At 44.2% G+C, this 15,677-nt stretch overlaps 1 protein-coding gene across 3 annotated transcripts in view; it reads right to left on the bottom strand.

Moving 5' to 3' along the window:
• Positions 1–9,146: 9,146 nt before the first annotated feature.
• The window catches only part of IL12RB2 (interleukin 12 receptor subunit beta 2), a 115,776-nt gene continuing 109,245 nt past the window's right edge, over positions 9,147–15,677 (bottom strand). For all 3 annotated transcript variants that reach the window (XM_006171404.3, XM_027769435.1, XM_027769434.1), the window contains exon 16: positions 9,147–10,927. In XM_006171404.3, coding sequence (XP_006171466.1) covers positions 10,394–10,927 — 534 coding nt within the window. In that variant the 3' untranslated portion in view covers positions 9,147–10,393. The remainder of the gene's footprint in view (positions 10,928–15,677) is intronic.

Raw genomic sequence — 15,677 nt, 5'->3', positions numbered from 1 at the left:
AAGCAATGAAATGATAACCTAATTGAACTCCTTGACTCTAATGAATGAACTAGTTTATCAACATTAACAAGGTGAATTGTCAGAATTTATTCAGATTTAGTAGTAGTGGCAGCTTTGAGAGATTTGGTGTCAGTTACTTTGCTTAGTAGTGCCTTGGGTTTACCTTTAGTATGTTTTGACAAATTGGAAGTTACGATTAATATATTCTGAAAGCTCTTAAGTACAGTTTAAATCTGTAAAAGTGATCTTAATGTCATGATTTTATGTGTTCCACATTTAGTGACATTTCTCAAATCTCTTGGTGTTAAATCTCTTATTGTCATGCACTGGTCTTTCCCTGAGATGAGAATTCTGAATATATAGTTAAGAGTGTGTCTTAACTCCATAGGTGACGTGGGGCAGGAATTAATGACTTCTCAGAGCTTAGAATACCCATTTGAGCAGAATTTAGCTTTTGTGTTTTTGATTACTTCTCTACTGAATAACCGTGAGTCAGTTGTTTACTTCTAAATGGAAGGGAAAGGTGAAAAATGGGGCGTAGTTAGAAAACACCAAATTACATTTTTGAGATTTTTGGTGTTTTAAATTTGTGATGTTCATTTTGTTGCCTGTTCAAGAGGGTCGTGGCAATTCTAGTACGCTTTTATGGATACTTCCCTAACTAAGCCTTGTGCATGGAAGACATAGAAAGGTACCCAACAACTGATTCGTTGCAGGCTATAAGAAATCCATTTAGATAATTGGTTCGTTCCAGGTGATCACACTGTTAGTTACACTGTACTAACCTCATAGTGATTTTATTCCTCTAATGGGGTATGTGTTACCGGTATGGAAATGTGTAAAATGAAGGGCTAGTATTAAGATTTTTCTTAAGTTAGAGCTTCTGAAATCTGTGTGGAAAGTTTAGATTAGTTAAAGCCATTCTCAGGATGTCTTTTGGTCATTAACTGTAATGGGAGAAAACCAATATACCTAGCATGTATACTTGGTGTTCCTCACATGAGCAGTGTACCTTGGAGATTGAGTGGGATGTAGTCAGTGTCTATCAATGAAATCTAGTAGGTTGATTTTTTTTTTTTTTTGAGAGAGAGATTTTTGCTGTACAGCACGGGAGCTCACTGGAGAGACAGGGAGAATCATACCCAGGGAATGGGGGGGATGGTCACACCACAATCCCTTCTCTACTTTCCTCCCAGGATCTTGGGCACATACACAACATGTACCTGGCATGAGGTTTAAGCCACCCCGTCCGAGACCAGCACTGTAACCTTATGCCATCCACTGGTCCTAATTTTTAATAACAATGGACTGTATCTTGAGCCAAAAGCTAGGACTGGAAGTCATGTTGACTGAAGTAGAGGAAGTTGCTTTGGATGCTGTGTAATGTGAAAATACACCATTTGAGAAAACTACTGGGAAACATGGACAGTATTAAGAGAAAAATTGCCAATAAGCTCAGAATAATCAGCACTATCCAGTTACAGAAGATCGTGGATGTTATTTTTCAGGTTCATCAGTCTTGCTACTAAGGTGTTTTTTTTGTTTGTTTTGTTTTGTTAGAATTATTTAACTTATTTATTTATTTAAATTTGACCAAAGAAGGACAGAGTGAGAGAAAGGGAAAGCAAGCCGCCAGGTCCAGGACTGGAACCACAGTCAGCCATGTGGGAGTATAGCACCCTTAACCACACCACCTGCCAACCCCTAAGGGTTTTTAAACTTTAGATTTTTAGGGAACCAGCAGTTAGCGTAATGGCTATGTCGCTGGACTCCCACGTAGTCGACCGCGGTTCGCGTCCCGGACCCAGTAGCTTAAAACTCACGCCGGGCGCATGTGCGTGCGTGCCCATGATCCCGAGAGGAGAATGGAGAAGGGATTGCGGCGTGACCATCACCCCTGGGGGATGATTTCTCGCTTTCTGTCTCTATGTCTCTCTCTGTCTGGCAAGCGCACGCGCCCTATAGCGAAAATTTCTCTCAAAAAAAAAACACTTTAGATTTTTAGAGGAAAAGTTTTTATTTGAAGTTGCATCTAGTAGGAGAAATGACTTACTGATTTTGATTATCTTTGTAAGTAATTTTAATTTACTAGAATAAATAGGTAAAAACATGGATAGCATTTTTAGAGAAGCCATCAGCAGCTGCTTTTGCTTCCCCGCCATACACAGACCAGAGGAGGGGTAAACTAAGGTGAACTGAATGTTTACAGAAATGCAGAGGAATCAGTTACAGTGTGTGAGAAGTGGAGAATAGACCTAGCAAACAACTGATTTCTTCCTTGTGGAGAGAAAGCAAATGGTCTTTTATTCCTTTTGTTATGTGATAAAGTAGAACTGTTTCTAAATGAAACCTTAAGTCCTATTTTCACCTTAAGAGATTTGAGAGCAGGTGGAGATTGGTATGTCCTGGCTACTTGATTGGGACTACACAAAAAAGCCTTATGAAGACACATTCTCAAAACTCATGCGCAGGGACATATATAATTGCTATTTTTATTTAAAAGATTTTTTTTAAAAAAAGATTTTTGCTATAGGGTGTGTGCACTTGCAGGAGAGACTAGACAGGAAGCAAGAAATCATCCCCAGGGGTGATGGCAGTGCCACAAACCAGTCTCAACTTGCCTGGTTTTGCTATAGGACACGTGTGTTCCCCAGAAAGACAGAGCGAGACAGAAAGCAAGAAATCACCCCCCAGGGAGGATGGCTACGCCGCAATTCATTCTCCTCTTGGGATCTTGGGCACGCACGCACACGTGCCTGGCGGGAATTTAAGCCACCAGGTCTGGGACTTGAAGCACAGTCTACTACGTGGGAGTCCAGCAACATAGCCATTATGCCAACTGCTGGTCACCAGGTTGTCTTTAATAAAGGAACAGATTTTTTTGTTACTCATTTTCGGACTTCTGAATGCTTGTGCACTACCATGCAGGCAGACACGAGAGGGTGTGTTTGTGTGTCAGTGATAAGAAAAGTCGAAGAGCATCCCCCAACAGAGGATGACCACACTGCAATCCATTCCTGGACTTGAACTACATAGTTGGCCATATGGAATCCAGACACTTTGATCACTGTGCCACTGGCTAACCCCTTCCAATTTTGAACATTTTTAGGCTTTGAACTAATGGAAATTCCCCAAAGATGAGTGTTCTTGGCTCTCCAGAGAAAATTCAGGGCTTCTGAACACAGTTCGCGAGAATCTCTGCCTTTCTAGGGTCCTATTAGCTATAGGTGGCAAAATGTCTGAAATTCGAAGAGGCGTTTTGAATCTTACCTGATAATAAGCAATGTCAATATCTCTTAATGGAAGAGTTCATTTAAGTCATGAAATGTGAAAAGTAGCCTGATGTGACTTAAAGGGACCCCATGGCAGCACATAAGTTCTACGTGATTGAAGAGATGGAATTAAAGTCTTGAATCATTTTGATATGGTTTTGACACGTCAATTAAAACTAGCAAGGTACGGAATCAGTTACCACAGTAAGAAGAAAAGGTATGTTTCAACAACTGATGAGCAACAAAATTGAGTTAAATGCGGCTGTAGTTCCTTTCTGCTTAAGAATAATAGCCTTTATATTTAGAAGAATCAGTAGGTAAGTTGGTTGGTGTCACAGCCTTTCACTTATTTTTTAGAGACAGTCTCACCATGTCGTCCTCTTGCCTTAGCTTCCTAGCTGGGACTGTAAGTGCCATCATGCCAGACTTTTCACACTGATCTCTCTCTTCCTTATTCAACCTCAGGCTTGCAGTTCTGCCTCAGTCTTCAGGGTCTGGGGTTACAGGTGCACACCACAGTATCTGACTTTAGGATGAATGAAAATAGAATCTATGAGGACTTCCTATGTAGTTCCAGCCTGCTGAGCAAAAACATCTTAGTAGTGCATGTCACTGTGACTGGGTTATAGGGTTTTTTGTTGTTGTTGTTTTGGCTTTCATTTTTTTAATAGCTATTTCTTTTAAGAAGGAAGAACTTTTTTTTTTTTTAAAGAGGTTTTTGCTATTCGGCACGTGCACTCGCCAGACAGACAAAGTGAGAAATCACCCCGCCAGGGAGGATGGCCATGCTGCAATCCCTTCTTCATTCTCCCCTCTGGGATCTTGGGCACGCATGCACATGTGCCCGGCGTGAGTTTTAAGCCACCGGGTCCAGGATGCGAACCGCTTTTGACTACATGGGAGTCCAGCGAAAGCCATTATGTTAACTGCTAGTCCCTTTGTTCTATTCAAAGGTGTTTTTATGTACAGCTTTACTGCATTTATGTTTCCTTATAATACTTAATGGGAGAGGTATTAACTGTTCTGTGGTCTACCTGTGTCATTTATTACAGGATTTAGATTTGCTGAGTAGATAAATTGGCAAATTCAGGAGTGCCAGTTTTGTTTTGGTATCCTTTTAAATTTACGTGATTTTAGGTTGATTGCGCAACCAAAAAAATGAACTGGTACTTTAAAGGTAGAAATTCCAGTTTTTGGTTGTCTGGTAACAATAACTTTTTGGCCTTAATTTATTTCAGATTTTAGTAGACTTCAAAGATGTTTATACAATCAGTTACAATCAACTATAGTCAGAACCAAAATGGATGTAAAATTTTAGGAAATCATAATGGAATCAGATTAGTTAAAAGTTAACTGAAACTAGGGTGGTATCAGGTATTAGTGTGACTTCCTTACTCAGCCTTAGTATTCTCAGTCTCAGGTGACATCAACCTTCACCAGTGGTGGTGAGAACTGAGTTACAGCCCTTGAAAGTGAAGCACTAACTAGTAGATGTCATCAGTCATTATAAACAATTCCTACAATTCCTATTAAAATGGGAATTTTTCAAAAGTTGGCTCCTCAAATGAACTGGATTTCAAAGACCTGTGTGTCAGTAGGGACCTTAACATTCTCAGCCCTGGGGCCAGCAGGTGGTGTGGTAGTTAAGGCACTGGACTCCCAAGGGGCAAACCATTGTCTGAGTCTGGGACTTGGAGACTTGAAAATCACACCGGGGTGCCTGTGCATACCCCAAATCCCAGAAGAATGGAGAAGTTACTGTTACATGGCCATCCCTCCTGGAAGGTGATTTCTCACTTTCCTTTTCACACTGGTGAAGAGATGGAATTAAAGTCTTGAATCATTTTGATAATGGTTTTGACACTTGTCAAAACAAAACGAAACAGCAACAAAACTAGCCTCTTGTCTCTCTGGGAGGCGCACTCGCCCTATGGCAAAAACCTTAAAAGAAAAAAAACCTTGGGCAGAAGCAGTAAAGGTCATGAAAGTGCCAGACAAGGTGGATGACGAACAGGTCACTTAGAAAGTAGTCAGTAGTGGGACCAACAGTTAGCATAATGGCTATGTCGCTGGATTCCCATGTAGTTGACTGCAGTTCGCGTCCCGGACCCGGTGGCTTAAAACTCAAACTCGGGGTGCGTGTGTGTGCATGCCCAAAATCCCGAAAGAATGGAGGAGAAGGGATTGCGGCATGACCCCCTGCCCTGGGGGGGGGTGATTTCTTGCTTTCTGTCTCTGTCTCCCTGGCGAGCGCATGTGCCCTGTAGCAAAAATCTCTAAAAAAAAAAAAAAAAGAAAAGAAAAGAAAAGTAGTCAGTAGTGTCTGTCTCTAGACCTTATGTCCCAGGTCTTTGAAAATAAATTGGTAGTATTTTACTGACTTTATCCAATTACAAGAGCAATGAGTATTTGTGATTTTAAAAGTGTAATATTATAATAAAAAAAAAACCACCTATGGCTATCATTTAGCATTTTGGTGTATCGGGGTTTTTTTTTTGCATTAATTTATGAAAAAATGATTCTATTCAAGCATTTTTAACTGACGGTTTCCATGTCAAATACTGTTATGTACATATTTTTTAGAAGACTGCATTTTTTTAGTCAATTGTTAAGATTCACCTGAATTTCAGGCATATTAAAATTCAGGAGAAAAACCCATAGAAATCAATGGCATATTACAGTTCTTTTTTTAGTTTTGCTATAGGTTGTATGTGCTCGCTGGAGACAGAAATCACCCGCTGGGGGTAATGACCATACCCTAAGCCCTTCTCCATTCTCCAAGTTTTGGGCATGTACGCACCCAGCATGTTTTACAAGTTGCCAGGTCCAGAACTTCAAATGTGGAGTTGACTATGTGATCCAGCTATCTTCACCACACCACTGGCTGGCCTGGCACATGACAGTAAAATAATGAGGTGACTTTAAATGGCGGCATCTATTGATTCCTTGAAATTCGGTGTTCTAGTGTACGGATGTCGTTTAACCAGGCCCCTAATAAAGGGCATCTAAGACTTCACCACTCCCCACCAGTGTAATCGATGCTGTTGAGGAATCTTGTGTTGACTTTGGGATATTTATACTGGTTTTATTAGCTGATGGCTATGAATGGAGTTGCTCATTTGAATTAAATATGCCCAGCCTCTCTCTAGGAAGGGCCAACTAACATTACTGGTTGTGAATACCAGTTTTCTTAATACTGGCTAGTTTTCTCTGTAATCTTTGCTAATCTGCTAAGTGGAAAATTGTATTTAATTTTCATTTTTTTATTACAGGTAATTGTTTTTTTCATGCTGACTGGATATTAATATGTATTCTGCAAGCTGCCCGCTCAGAGTATATTTTTCTTTGAATGTTAGCTTTTTTCACATTGACCTGTAAGAGTACTTTATTAGGGAAGCTATTTTTGACATATGTTGCAAATATTTTTAACTGTGTGTGTGAGTTTTGTAAGGTTTTGGTTTTAATCTAGACATTTATTCTAGTGGAGGCTGACAGGTGAAGAACCACCTTTCCCCCCATCAGTTAGCCAGTGGATTGAATTGTTTATACTTTTTTAGAGGAGTATCAAGAGCTTTCTAGTCTCATGTGAGAAAGTGCTGTACTCAGGAGGGTTCATCTGTCAGCTCTTCGTAAAGGTGGGTAATGTGGGACTGGCCACACAGTGCAGTGGTTAAGTGCCAGATACCACATGAACAACTGGGGTTTGAATCCTGGCCCTGGCAGCTTGGAAAAACAGAATCATGCCTTTGCATGCCTGAAATCCTGATAAGATGGAGAAATGGAGTGAAGAGAATTGTGGCATGATCACACCCCACTGGGGAAGTGGGGTGTTTCTCTCTCTGGTAAGCACAAGCATCCTCTGGCAATTAAAAAAAAGAGGGGATCAGCAGTTGGCATAATGGCTATGTCACTGGACTCCCATGTAATCAGCTGTGGTTTGAGTTCCAGACTTAGTGGCTTAAACTCAGGCCAGGCGCATGTGCGTGCATGCCCAAGATCCCGAGAGTAGAATGGAGGAGAAGGGATTGTGGCATGGCCTTCCCCCCTGGGGGGTGACTTCTTGCTTTCTGCCTGTGTGTGTCTATGGGGAGTGCATGCGCCCTATAGTCCTGCATGCTAGGAAGAGCAAACAGTCTTTGAAGGACTTGAGCAGTGATATTGAAACAGGTGACAACTGCATCAGGTGACGGACAGAACCTACTGGAGAAAAACCAAGAATCAAACACACAGAATCGAGTATAGCAGAATGTGCCTAGCTTGACATCTTCACTGGCCTCAGGGCATTGGTGAGTTACAGCTGTAGGCTGTTAATGGAAGCTGGACAATTGGGACAAGATGAAGAGAAGGCAGTCAAGGGACAAACTAGATATGGGTTTGATTTTCCTGTTTCATATAAAGTAGATTGAGGACCAGGAAATAGGATTTCTGACTTTTAGGGAAGAAAAGGTCCCTTCAAGGGACAATTCATCATGAGAGTCTCTACCTGAGACTTACTGGTGAGGATTCCCATAAATTTATTAACAATGAACTCAGGGCTGGCCCCCTGGTCTGGTGGTTAAGAGAGCTGGATCCCACATGGCTGACCCAGTGAGTCAAGTCCTGGCCCCAGCAGCTTGAAAGACATGCCAGGTGTATAAGTCCTTAACTAAAATCCCAATAGGGTGGAGGGAGGAGAGGAGATGGAATATTACTGTGGAATAAAAGCCCATCTGTGTGGATGTTCAGTGCTCCACCTAGTTCTGGGCAACCTAGCAATCGGATCTAGGGTTTTGATTGTGGGGTGAGAGATAAGAGGCAAAGGGGGGATTGTGGAAATTACTCAAGGCCATGGCAGAATAAGGTTGCTCATACTCTGTCATTCTTGAAAAGGACACTGGCAGAACAAGCTGCCAGAGGTGGGATCAAATACTAAACACCCTGACGTGTTAATATCACAGCAGTGCTGTCACTGAAAACTAGGGTAGATTGGGGCTGGGAGTGAAGACGAGCAAATGCAAACTCAATTGTCTCAGTAAAGAAAGCAGGAACTGGTGGACTGGCTTCTGGAACAGGAGTAAGATGAAAGCAGTGGCAAGTGACAATTTCCTTTTTATTGGTAGCCTACCGTAGGCCAGGCACAATGCTGGGGAAACATCGCCATAGTTCCTGCATGGTGTCTGCCGCCCAGCAGAGGGAGCAGGTGTATGGGAATTATGCTAGGGGAGCATGGGCAAGGTCTTAGCACCCCTAAAGACAGCCTTTAGGAGACAAATGAGGACTGCAGTATCACCTGAGGCTTTAAGGAAAGGGTGTGGGGGAAGTTGGGTGTTGGGGACATGGTGGGGGGTAGGTGAAGGGAGGGGAAGAGTGACTAGATGGATGACAAGTAATCAGACAGAGACCAAGAAGGGAGAAATCCGGTATTGTAGGAAAGCAGTCTAACTCCCACTGCCAACAAGTTAGCCTCCTTCCAAAGAGGTGACATCTGTCTTGGTCCATGGTCCATGGCAGTTAGGGGCATCCCATCCTGGGTGCGGAGAGAAAGCTGATGTTGAAATGCAAGGAGCTGTGGTATGGGGGTGCTGCACCTCAGCTAAGAGTAGATAGGAAAGTAAAGGAGGGACCATATGCTTTTCAAAGGAAACCTGAGAGAATTACATAGGCAGGGGCTTCGTAAAGTTCATGAATGGGACCAGTAGATTGTGTAATGGTTATGTCTCTGGACTCCCACATGGCCAGCTGTGGTTCGAGTCCTTGACTCGTAGGCTTGAAACTCATGCTGGGCGCGCGTGTGTGTACGTGCCAAAATCCTGAGAGAATGGAGGTGAAGGGATCACGGCGTGGTCACCCCCCAGGGGGTGATTTCTCACTTTCTGTTTCTGTCTCGCTCTCTGCCTCTGGTGAACACATGTGTCCTATAGCAAAAATCTCTAAAAAGTTTTAAAGTTCATGGAAAATGAGTGTTATAAAAATGCTGTGTGTGGATTTTAGCATTTTTGCACCAAAATAAACTAGTATGTTAATTTTTTCCATGATCTTTTTGAAGTCCCCTTGCATATTAAGTCTGGAGTAGCAGAAAGCAAGGATGAATACAGGGTTTCAACATAGACAGGCAGAGCAAATATTCATCACTTCAGTTTCTAGCACTCTGAGGGAGATCCAGTCAATCAAAGGCTGAGGATAACTATACAGTTTGTTTAGACACATTTCTAGTTTGAAATCTGGTGGCTTATATATACACACACACATACACTTGCAACAAATACTTCTTTCAATGAAAATCCAAAGGAGAGTGGAGAAGTTGTCTTGGCTCCAGTGATAGATGAGGGGTAGGGTCCAGCCTTGACGGGTTTAAGAGAGGTTACTGAGCTTTTCATTTTGTTCTTTTGGGAGGGGTACTAGAGGGCATCAGAAAAATCATAACGCAGTTTTGTATAGAAAAAAATACCTCATGACTTTTCAGACCGCCCAATATTAGTGGTTTAGATCAAGACTCAACCCCATCAGCTTGGAAATGCTTGTAGTCAAAGAACAGAGGCAGCCACAGCCAGAGGCAAGCTTTAAAGGAGCAAAACACGAATTATGTTCTGAATTGATGCTGTGGAATCAATTCCTGAGAATTGTCTTCCAGGCTCAATCTGAGCTGTCTGAGGATTAGCTGAGGTCTCCTCAGGGAGTGAAAAGGGAATGCCTTTGGGAGGGCCAATGTGACTAGTGGCTACTGTGCAGGACAGAGCAGAGAACGTTCCCATCATCTCTCAGGATGTTCTACAGGACAGCACTAATCTAGAGCTAATGGCAGGTGCTTTATCAAGAGCTGTTGCAGGAACGGTCCTCTGGACTTTGCCATTATTAGTACAGGTTTTCATTTCCCAGCCAATATAGCCAAGGAAGTTACCAGAAACCTAAGTTGGAGTCTCTAGGTGCACCTCATGGAGGACATCCTCTTCAGATGAGGGATCTGGATGAAGGCCAACTCTCAATCCCCAAGACATACCCAGAGCTGGCATGCCCACCTTCTCAGTCCTGCCAGACCTGATGGTAGCACCCAGTGACATGGCCCCCAAAGTAGGGGCTGAAGAGAAGGGGTATGCTGTGCTGGCAGGGGGCACATGGACTTGCCAGGCTTGGAGCCTTAACATTCAGAGCATGAGCGAGTCACACCCCATCTTTAGCCGATCCAAAGTCAGTTTCTCACCACAGGAGAAGGTGAGCGGGTGAAGAGAGCTGGAGGGGAAAACAGAGAAAGCGATGTGCTGAGGCTCCAGTTCTTCCGGGGGGTCAGTGAGAGAAGCCTCACGTGAAGGGAGGTCATCTCTGTTGGAGGGGAGATAGCCCTCGTAGGTGGGCAGGTAGTCCACTGCGAGGACCGTCACTGGATGCGCTGGGTGCGCTGGCTTGGAGTCGGGGCTCCTGCTCCCCAGCACCTTGTACAGATTCACTAGTTTTCGTGTCTCAGCCATGAGGGCTCCTGGAGGTGATGGATCTGAGACATTAGACACCGTGTCTTCCTCATGACCTTGGACCCCTTGTCTCCCTTCTGGGAAGTTGGGGTGTTGGGGATGTCTGAAGACTGGGACCACTTGATGAAGGACTTCATTGATGATCAGAGGCTCGGGTTCCTCAGGAGTGGACCAGGCTGTCAGGAGCCTTTCCAAGGGTAGCTGTGTCTTCTCCTGAGTGGAGAGAGGAGGAAGAGGCTCATGTTGCTGTGTAAGAACTTAACGAGTCACTTCCCGAGGGTTCCTAGATGCCTCCCAAATTGTGCTGCCTGCTTGGCCTCATATGGGATCCTGCAGGCCCCTGACTTTGTGAGGTAATTAATATTGTCAGAGAGGCAGAGACAGGAGCCAGGGACTCCTCTCTCAGCCCCGGATGACAATGATTCACTTCCTCGCTTCACCTTCAACCAAACTATTTCCAGCATGGATCAAGTGGTTCCACCTGCTTTTTCTTTAGGCCAGAGGCAGGGGTAGGTGCAAAGGAACAGCTGCGTTTGCCTCTGTCTAGGGAACAAAGACCTTAGAATCGAACACACGGTGATGACGTGACACTGGAGCCGAGTCCTACAAAATGTGCAGTGTTTGGCAGAGGGAGATGATAGGCAGGAAGAGCTGTTATGTTCTGGAACCTACTGGTTTCTTCTCTTTTTTTTTTTTTTTTTTTTTTTTTAAAGAGGTTTTTTGCCTTAGGGGACATGTGCTCACTGGAAAGAGAGACAGAAACAGTAAGAAGAAAAGTGAGACACTCCCCACCCCCGGAAGATCGCCATACCACATTCCCTTCTCTTCTCAGGATCTTGGGCAGGCATACACACGCACCTGGCGTGATTTTCAAGCCACTGAGTCTGGGACTTGAACCGTGGTTGGCCATGTGTGAGTCCAGTGAAGTAATCACTACACCATCTGCTGGCCCCACCTATTGGCCCATAACTTCTGTTTTAATTTTTTTAGTTTTGCTATATGGTGTGTGTGCTTCCTAGGGAGAGAGAGGAGGAGGGAAAGCGAGAAAGCACTTCACAAGGGAGATGGCCATGCCACAATTCCCTCTCTTCCAATCTCCTCTTAGGATTTTGGGTATGCACACAAGCACCTGGGGTGTCCCCAAAGCTGCCTGGTCTGGGGCTCAAACCATGCTGTTTGACATGTGGAATCCAACCGCTTTAACTACCATGCCAGCAGTCTGCCCCATACTTGTAATTTCTTATGACTGGAAAAGTGCGGTGTTGGAAATGGGACAGGTTCACATAATAACAATCACAAACCTTTTGAAGAATGTTAAGGGGTCTGGGTTTTGGTACAACTATTGAAAGGTTTCAGGCAGAGTGATATCCTTGTCAGATCTGCTTTTAATAAAGACCCATCTGGGGACCAGCAGTTGGCATAATGGCTATGTCACTGGACTCCCATGTAGTCGATCTCAATTCAAGTCTCAGACCTGGTGGCTTAAACTCATGCCAGGTGCGTGTGCGTGCGTGCCCAAGTACCCAAGAAAAGAATGGAGGAAGAGGGATTGCAGCATGGTCATCCCTTCGAGGGGGTAATTTCTCACTTTCTGTCTCTCTGTTTCTCTCTCTTTCTGGCGAGCGCATATGCCCTATAGCAAAAACCTAATAATAATAATAATAATAAAGACCCATCTGAAACAACTTTTTGAAGAAATTTTGTTTGTTTAGCTATTTTGTTAACTAATTACTTCATTCTCTCACTGACTTTCTCAGCATCCTGTCAGTTATCTGTTCTTCAATGGTATAACTTCTTTCCTTTCCAAACTCACTGCCAATTCCTTAGTCCGAGCCCTCGCACTTCATCAGCCTTTCTTTACTGGACTCTATTTGGGCTCTCCTTATATTTGAGAAAGTTGTTTTACACCCCAACCGCCTGATCTTTCTAAAGCAGAGCTCCAGAGCCTTCCATCCCAGCTCCCACGTGCAGGAAGGATGCCTCCTAAGGATGCCTGTGGCTTCCTCGACCCCCCCAGATTTCCTTCAGAAGCCACTCTTGCAGCCACACAGACCATCTACTACACGTGCCCTTTTCCCAGGCCCATCAACCTACTCTCGCTTCCAGGGCCAGCCTTCTCCCTGCCGTCTGCTCCATTATCCCCTGCCTGACACCTTCTCTCCCGTTAAGTCCCTATGGCTGGTCCTTCCACTGGACTCATACACCAGTGATAAAACTACCTGTTGGGGCTTGCCACGATGTCCTAGCAGTAATGCAATGCTTTGTGATGCTAGGGCCACATGGGAGGCCCTGGGTTGGCATCCTGATGTCTAGCAGTGCATGCTGGGCACACATGTGTGCCCATGGTCTGGGCTAGCTGAGACTGGGACTAGGATTATGGCAAAATAATCCTATTGGCGGTGCCTCTTTCTGTTTCTTTCTCTTTTGTCTGTCTCTGTCTTCCTCTCCCATGGAAGACGCAAACAATCAAGTAAGCAAGAAGGAAACCACCCTTAGGTTCTTGGCAGGGAGGCTTTGTCCTGTCACTCTTTTTCATATGTCTCTGTCATGTATACAGGGACCATGTCTTCAGAGAGGAGCCAGATGACAAAAGATAGCTTTGGGACAGGACAACCCCTGGGATCTAGAATCAACTCTGACACTCTATGCTTGGAAAAATGCCTCTAACCTCTTAGCCTCAGTTCTTTCATTTGTCAAATGAGAAGTTGTGCAAGAGCAGCTTAGTTTAGATCGACTTCTGAGGTCCCCTACTGTACCTTGGGCTTAGCAAACGTCAAGGAAGTGAAGGGTTGGTGTGAGGGTTAAGATGGCTGGATCCCACATGACTAACTTCATGGTTCAAGTCCTGGAACTGGCAGTTTGGAAAATGCCGGGAACATGTGTATGCATGCTCAAAATCCCTAGAAGAGACTCAGAGAGAAGGAACGGTGTGGCTGTCCCTCCAGGGAGTGCTTTCTTACTTTCTGTCTCTTTTTTTTTTTTTTTGAGAGGTTTTTGCTATAGTGCACATGCACTCGCCAGACAGACAGAGAGAGACATAGAGACAGAAAGCGAGAAATCAACCCCCAGCGGGGATGGTCACGCCGCAATCCCTTCTCCTCCATTCTCCTCTCGGGATCTTGGGCACACACGCACACGCACCCGGCGTGAGTTTTAAGCCACCGGGTCCGGGACGTGAACCACGGTCGACTACATAGGAGTCCAGCGACGTAGCCATTATGCTAACTGCTGGTTCCCTCTCTGTGTCTCTTCAGTGACACATGTGCCCTATGGCAAATTAAGAAGAAGAAGAAGAAGAAGAAGAAGAAGAAGAAGAAGAAGAAGAAGAAGAAGAAGAAGAAGAAGAAGAAGAAAAAAGTAAAGGATGGTACCATCGTGGGACAGAGTCCTGCAAAGGGCTGGTGAGCTAGAGGTGCATGTGTGTTTGTCTCTGGGAGCCTGCTGTTTTCTGATCACTGCCCAAACTGGTCCTGGCACGTTAGGCTGGCTTGGAACAGGGCTGGCGACTATGTAGGCTAAGCTGGCAGATGTGGGAGAGATTACATGGGTGTGCAATGGCTTCTTGTTTTCACAAGGTGAGGTGTTCGCACTGCCTTCCTGAAAGCTTTGGCAATCTTGATAGAGGCTGCGTCTCTGAACTTCTACATAGCAGGCCCTCTGGCTGACAAGCCCTGGAGGAAGGCCTCTTAAACCATTACTGGCTCAGGAACCTCCCGGATACTATTTTAAGCTTTTATAAACTGGATCACATCCCAGAGATCCCCTTTATGATTTCGCCTTTTCCTTCTGAGCTTTGGGGCATGTGGTTTTTCAGCCACATCTTCAGAAATGGTAGAGGATGTAAGGTCTGAGAGCTCAAAGCATATGTTGCTGGAGGAGAAGGAGAGACTATTGTGTTCCGCTGGCTGCCTCAGCCTTGCACAGGAGAGCAATTGGATTCTTTAAGAACAGCCTACCCACTTCAAGGGTCAAGCCATGAGGATTCTGAGGCTTCCTCAGGGCCTTCATCTTGAAGGGCATGTGTAAGGTACTTCATTATTAAAACTTTCTGATTTACTGGTTATTTTTTGCAAAATAAATACACGCAAATTTTTCTTTCAAAAATGTAAAGTTCAAAGGAACATGCAACAAAATTAAGTGACCCTTATCCTCCCAACCTCCTTCCCGAGGCTACCATCATTGGTTTCGTATGTATCTTCTGTAGGCTTCCAAAAATACCTTGTGCACGTGCCACATATTCATGGGTGTGTATAAATCACCTCCTTTTAATACAGATGGGAGCCCACTGTAGACAAGTTAGACAATTGGTATTTTTGCTTTTTTTTTTTTTTCACTTTTAGGTGTCTTGGTGATCTTCAAGCAGATATAGGTCTCATTTTTTTTTTTAAGTAGTTGCATAATATCCTATTGTGTGGATACACCCAAAATGTTTAACCCACACCTGGTGAACCTTTGCATTATGCCGTATATATATGTGTGTGTGTGTGTGTGTGTATATATATACACACACCAATTTATATATATTTATATATTGGTACTTGCCAGAGGGCTTGTGGGCTTGTGTGCTGGCCAGAAAGAGACAGAGAGACACTGAGAAAGCACCTGCTAATAGGGTGTGGTCAAGCTGCGATCCTTTCTCCTCCATTTCTCCATCCTGTCCGAATAGACATGTTCCTGTTATGTTTTTCAAGCCACTCTCTCTGGTACTCCAAAAGGGTCAGCCATGTGAGATCCAGCTCCCTGAATGGGAGCCCCTAGGCTACAGGTCAGCCCTCAATTTTTGGCTTCTATTTATAATGCTGCATTGAACATATTTATGCTATACAGCATTGGACATGTGTGTGCCAAAGTCTTACTTTTGCCAACCCTCTGTGGATCTGTCTCAGCATCTCTTCTCAGCTTTTTGGGCCTTTCTTTTTTTTTTTTTTTATTGTTTTATTGGGACAAGCGGTTACCATAATGC

The sequence above is a fragment of the Tupaia chinensis genome, unplaced genomic scaffold (genome assembly GCF_000334495.1).
Source record: "Tupaia chinensis unplaced genomic scaffold, TupChi_1.0 Scaffold149502_1, whole genome shotgun sequence".
NCBI lineage: Eukaryota > Metazoa > Chordata > Mammalia > Scandentia > Tupaiidae > Tupaia > Tupaia belangeri.
This window is presented reverse-complemented; position numbering and strand designations above follow the sequence as displayed.